Source organism: Camellia sinensis, chromosome 1 (assembly GCF_055761805.1).
Source record: "Camellia sinensis isolate YWXY chromosome 1, ASM5576180v1, whole genome shotgun sequence".
In the NCBI taxonomy this organism is placed as follows: Eukaryota; Viridiplantae; Streptophyta; class Magnoliopsida; order Ericales; family Theaceae; genus Camellia; species Camellia sinensis.
The window spans coordinates 209,483,718-209,488,979 of record NC_138961.1 but is presented as its reverse complement, the minus strand read 5'-3'; the positions used below and the strand labels follow the sequence as shown (position 1 = coordinate 209,488,979).

The 5,262-nt window shown below is 49.2% G+C and overlaps 1 protein-coding gene across 1 annotated transcript; it reads left to right on the top strand.

Annotated features, from left to right (window-relative positions):
• Positions 1 to 3,071: 3,071 nt before the first annotated feature.
• On the top strand, positions 3,072 to 4,496 carry LOC145822395 (uncharacterized). The gene is made up of 5 exons (XM_082919312.1): positions 3,072 to 3,133; positions 3,269 to 3,392; positions 3,480 to 3,578; positions 3,906 to 4,128; positions 4,489 to 4,496. Exons 1-5 carry the CDS (start codon positions 3,072 to 3,074, stop codon positions 4,494 to 4,496), a joined length of 516 nt encoding a protein of 171 aa, XP_082775438.1.
• Positions 4,497 to 5,262: the final 766 nt, after the last annotated feature.

Sequence of the window (5,262 nt, the reverse complement as noted above, 5' to 3'; positions counted from 1 at the left end):
CAAAATAGTGCGATGCGCAAAATAGCGCGAGTGATAAACTGCACAAGACAGTGCGATGCGTAAAATAGCGCGAATGATTTTGAAATGCACAAGACAGCGCGATACGCTAAACAGCGCGATTGGTTTTGAAATGCACAAGACAGTGCGATACGCTAAACAGCGCGATTGAAATGCAATGCACAAAACAGTGCGATGAATGTGCTAAACAGCGCGAGTGATTTTGAAATGCACAAGACAGTGCAATACGCTAAACAGCGCGATTGGAATGCAATGCACAAAACAGTGCGATGAATGCGTGTAACGCACACGGGGTAACTTTTGGATTTTGTAAAAGGCAAAAAGGATACCAAAGGATACAGCATTGTATGAGTTGGAGTGCTACGCACAGAAGACGCGGTCCAAGGTCAAAACGGAGGCCGGTTGAGCGTCGGAGATACACTTTCTTGCACTTTCTTGAGCTATGAAGACCAAAAACTACTCATATGGCCTAAACAAGGTTGTGGGAACACCACCGGCCGGGAGGGGAAGCCACCGGCTGTCTACCGGCTGAAAAATAATTCCATCGGCACAATATTTTGCCGGTCGGCACAAAATGTTGCCGACCGGCAAAAAGTTCCTGAGTCGGGGCAGATTCGACATTTCACCATGGGTGTTTTAAAATAGGGTTTCTAAACCCTATTTCTCACTTCCTCCTTCGCCGAAAATCCACACCCTCTCTCTCTAGAGTGTTTTCCTCTCCTCTTTTCTCCGTTTCCTCGCGTTCTACGCCCGTTTCGTCGTCGGATTCGCGATTTTCTTCGCGTTTCGAACATTTTCAACCGAACAAATCTTTGTTTCGGTGCCTCTTTTGCCGTTCCCACTTTTTTGGGGTTTGTTCCCCTCGCTTTCCTCTTGATTTCCGTACCCTTTTCACATCCCGGCCTTTTTGGCCATTTTCGACCTTCCCGGGAGTTGACTTTTCGGTTGACTTTCCATATTCTAGCCCGGTTTTCCTCCCTCCGGCTATTTTCTCACCATTCTTGACATGGCGGATGACATTCCACGCGGTGGGACTCCCCTGGATCACGAGATGGATCCCGGGGTCGAGCTCTTACCTTTGAGCGAGCGCCCGTTCGACCCGGCGACCTACTGGCCGGCGATTCATGTGCTACCACCTGACGGACTGCGCCAGTTTCGGAGCTTCGAGAGGCACGTGCCACCCGAGCTATTACTGCGTGAGCCTACCTCCCACCTGTCCTTCGACGCTTCCGAGGTAACTCTCTTTTCTCTGCTTTACTTTCTGCAATGTAGGATACAAAACTGCCATAGCTAGTTGTGCTCTTTAACTCAGATACCCTGTATACTGTAGTTGATTGTAAACATACGTGCAACTGATATCTGCTTGAGACTGACACATGCACACACACTGCACTAGCCCTGAATCACCCAAACACACGGCGCTCACTGTATTTCACTGCATACACACTGGTACCCAGTATTTGCTTAAGTCTGAAAACATGCACACATGCTATACTGTATTGAACCACCCGAACACGCTGACGCATCACACGTTGTAGTTCACTGTAAGCACACCGGCACCCGGTATTTGTTTAAATCTGTCAAACCTGCACACATGCTATATCTATATGCTTCTTAGAACTGCATTTTGAATGTTGCCTTGCGATTGTTGTTTTCTGTTTACAGGGAGATTCCCATACCATTCGTGGGTATGAGAACACCGGCGCCCGGGACTGGTATGCCGAGCTTTCCGATGCAGTCCGTCACATAGTGGACCAGGCAGGTTTCGGCGCATTCTGCAGAGGCCTCTCCAGGCTCACTACATGCAGACCTCTCCTCGCCGCTCTGATGGAGAGGTGGTGGGACACCACCGATTCATTCCATTTCTCCGCGGCAAGGGACATGACGATGACCCCTTACAATTTCTCGATGCTCACAGGCATCGGGGTAGGGGGTGATCCGATCTCCTTTGATACTGACATGGATGAGTGGACTGCCGCTCAGATCCATCGTCTTGGTGAGGTGCCCCCTCTCGCTCGTCCAGGCTACGTCCGATATTCCTGGTTCGAGGTGCAGTTCCGGGTCCAGCCCACCCTTGTTGATGCAGCCCCGATGACTCCGGAGGCCGTGGAGAGATACGTACGCGGCTTCCTCATGTTCTTGTTTGGGACGACCATTTTCGCCGACCGGGCGAACATAGTGCCTCTCTGCCTGCTCAGCGCACTGGTGGACGTCAGGCGGATCTTGCATTACGATTGGGGTGGCGCCGCTCTGGCCATTCTCTATGGGTATATGAGCTCAGCTTCCCGCGGCAACGGACAGTTGCTCGGAGGCTACTGGCGGGCTTGGGAGGTACATTTCTTTTTCGCTTTTCATTTCCGTCCTATATTTTCTGTACTCTGTACACTGCACACACTGTAGTCTGCTTTATACTTGCTGTATACTGTACACACGGCACATTCATACACTCTGCTTTACACTAACTGTACACTGCTCACACTGCGCACTCTGCACAATACACTGCACAACACGTGGCTCTGCTATTCCTGTTTTTATTCTATATTCTGCTTTATCTGATAAATGCACTGGTTTTTACCTTGCAGTTGTGGGTTTATGCCTACTTTCCTAGGCTTGCACCCATGCCAGTCACGGAGACCCCTCTGGTCGTCCCCTTTTCGCGTCGCTTTGACGGGAGATGCACCCGGAGGCCGCGAGAGACTTTCGGCTTCTTCCGCCGTTTCTTCGACACCATCACCCCCGCAGAGGTATGTTTTACTTGTAGTTCATTTAAGCTTCGCCTTTCCACTGCATATTTCAATAACAGTAGATAACAAACTGTACTGCATTTTCAAATCACCTGGCAGCCTTGGGCTCCTTTGCCAGCCATGACGCGGGATCGGTTTTCCGGTGCCGATGAGACCTCGCGTTTCTGGATCTTGCTGGAGGGCCCGGTCTGTCGGGCTTGGTACCTAGGTGAGCGTTTCTTATGCCAGACCCTAGGGTTACCGGAGCAGATAGTCCCGGTTCACCCTCCTGAGGATATGAGGGAGACCGAGAGGCTCACCACCGAGCAGATGGCTGATTATACCATCGGTTGGGAGGCGACCCACTTCAAAGGCATCGGCGACTACCGAGAGTACGTACAGACGTACATTATGCGGTCTCTGAGCGGCGGTCGTCGGGTTGAGGGAGCTAGGCCCGTGGCGCCAGCGGCTAGGACAGGAGCGGGAGCTGGAGCTGGAGCTTCGAGGAGGGCCCGAGTCCGTGGCAGGAGCGGAGTTCAAGGAAGACGGGGGACTGGTTGGCCTGTTCTACCCACTTCATTGACCTATCAAATCCCCTTCGCCCCTCCGCCAGCTGATCACGAGTTTGTCGGTGTCCCCGACTTGCCTCCGGTATGTATTACTGCATTTTTGTACAGTCATTTCATTTCAGTTTATTTGATATTCCACAGAATATTGATGCATCTGATACTTTTGCAGGCTTCTTCTGAGTACACCCGGCAGTCATTGGAGATGAATGCCTCCATGATGGGGATGCTACAGCGGACCTTTGATCTCCTGGCCCTCTACAGCATTCCGGTATGTTCTTCTGATCACGGCCTTAAATCACTCACAAGCTGATTCACGTAATCTGATGCACGGCACAACACCTGATACACTGATCTCACAGCGTCTGATACACTGCATACACTGCATTCTGCATTGTACTCTACACTGATAAACTGCTCACGGCATTCATACATTGTATACTGCATTTTGCACTGATAAACTGCTCACGGCATTCACATACTATACTCATACACCGTATTCTGCACTGTTATACTGCCTTCGGCATTCTCATACTGTATATTACATTGATACACTGCTCACATTATTCTGATGTATTTGCCCTTTGTGATTTTTCAGCCTCCCTTCCAGATTCCCGGGGTAGGAGGTGCTCCAGCTGGACCTTCCGTCCCCGCCCGAGGGAGAGATGAGGAGGGCAGAGTATTCCCCCGCTCCAAGGCGGGGCGCACTCATGTCGGGAGCAGTTCGCGGGCTCCCGTCCCTGATGATGACGATGACGATGACGAGTCGGAGGCGGACGCAGAGTCGGAGGCGGAGTCATTGGAGGAGGAGACCGGAGGCGGCACTAGCTCGGGCTCTGATGACGATGCTGATGATGCTCCTGGACCTTCGTCCAGGAAGAGGACTAGGACAGACTGATAGCCCTCGGAGTCGCTTGACATAGATTTTTTTTATTTTTCTTCTCTTTCTTGTACTTTTCCTTTTTGTTGGTAGTTAGATTACCTTGTACTGCCGCCGGCAGATTTTTTATTTTCCTCAAAACTTTGTACTTGAAAAGATGATGAAATGAACAAAAATTTTGCTTAAAAAGTGTTACATTTACATATCTCATGTATTGCATCGCATCCCATCATGTTACACTTCAATGTAAATGGAATTGATCTATGGTCTGAATGTTGAACACTTGTACTGTGGTAATCAGATAATTAAACAGCCAACAGCAAAATAAACCCAAGCAACCCACTGCCTGATTCTAGACACACAGCCCTTACTCTACTGGGGATTAATATGCATACAGCCCATAACACAGCATTTGGTTCATTTTGCGCATAGCAAACTTTAAACAAAACAGCCCAATCTGACAAGACGGCCTTCAAAGGCGAAACCGGCTAGGGTTGAAACATGCTCGGATGCCCCAAATTTTCCCTTCCTTCTTTTGGTTTGGCCAAATATAGAGAATGGCATAGCATTCTGAGCATAAACGATTTTTAAAACTAAATGAGGGTTTTTCAAACCGGGGTATCGAGCCTACAACTGAACACAGCGGGGAGGACTCAACAATGGTACACAACCTAAACATAACGAGACACGCTCGGAAAAGACCTAAAACAAAGGTTGAGGTAAACAAAACAAAAGACACGACATACAGACACGTTAATGAAGACGGGGAACCTCTGATCACGAGGAACTAGTTTCTTTGGGTATTGTTTCCCACCCTTTTCTCATTTGTGATTCTCACATCACTCTGGCACTTACGCTCGGATTTTCTCTCAAAACCCTTTTCCTCACTTTTCTCTCAACTCACACCTCTCTATTCTTCATTCTCTCATTTTCCGTCCCTCCCCAAGGTGATCAATGAATGAATAGAAAGTTGCGGGTTCATGCCTGTAGACACTCCATTTTTGACAGACCTTAAGACTCAGACGTCACCAGTTGAGCGCTCGGTGATACTACATATTATGCTCGTTTAGAAGTC

Bases quoted from the DNA above. Each gene is read 5' to 3' on its own strand.
- LOC145822395 (XM_082919312.1), top strand. From the start codon at position 3,072: ATGGCTGATTATACCATCGGTTGGGAGGCGACCCACTTCAAAGGCATC. The intron at 3,393-3,479 runs GTATGTATTACT...ATACTTTTGCAG, and splicing joins GTGTCCCCGACTTGCCTCCG to GCTTCTTCTGAGTACACCCG. The intron at 3,579-3,905 runs GTATGTTCTTCT...GTGATTTTTCAG, and splicing joins TGGCCCTCTACAGCATTCCG to CCTCCCTTCCAGATTCCCGG.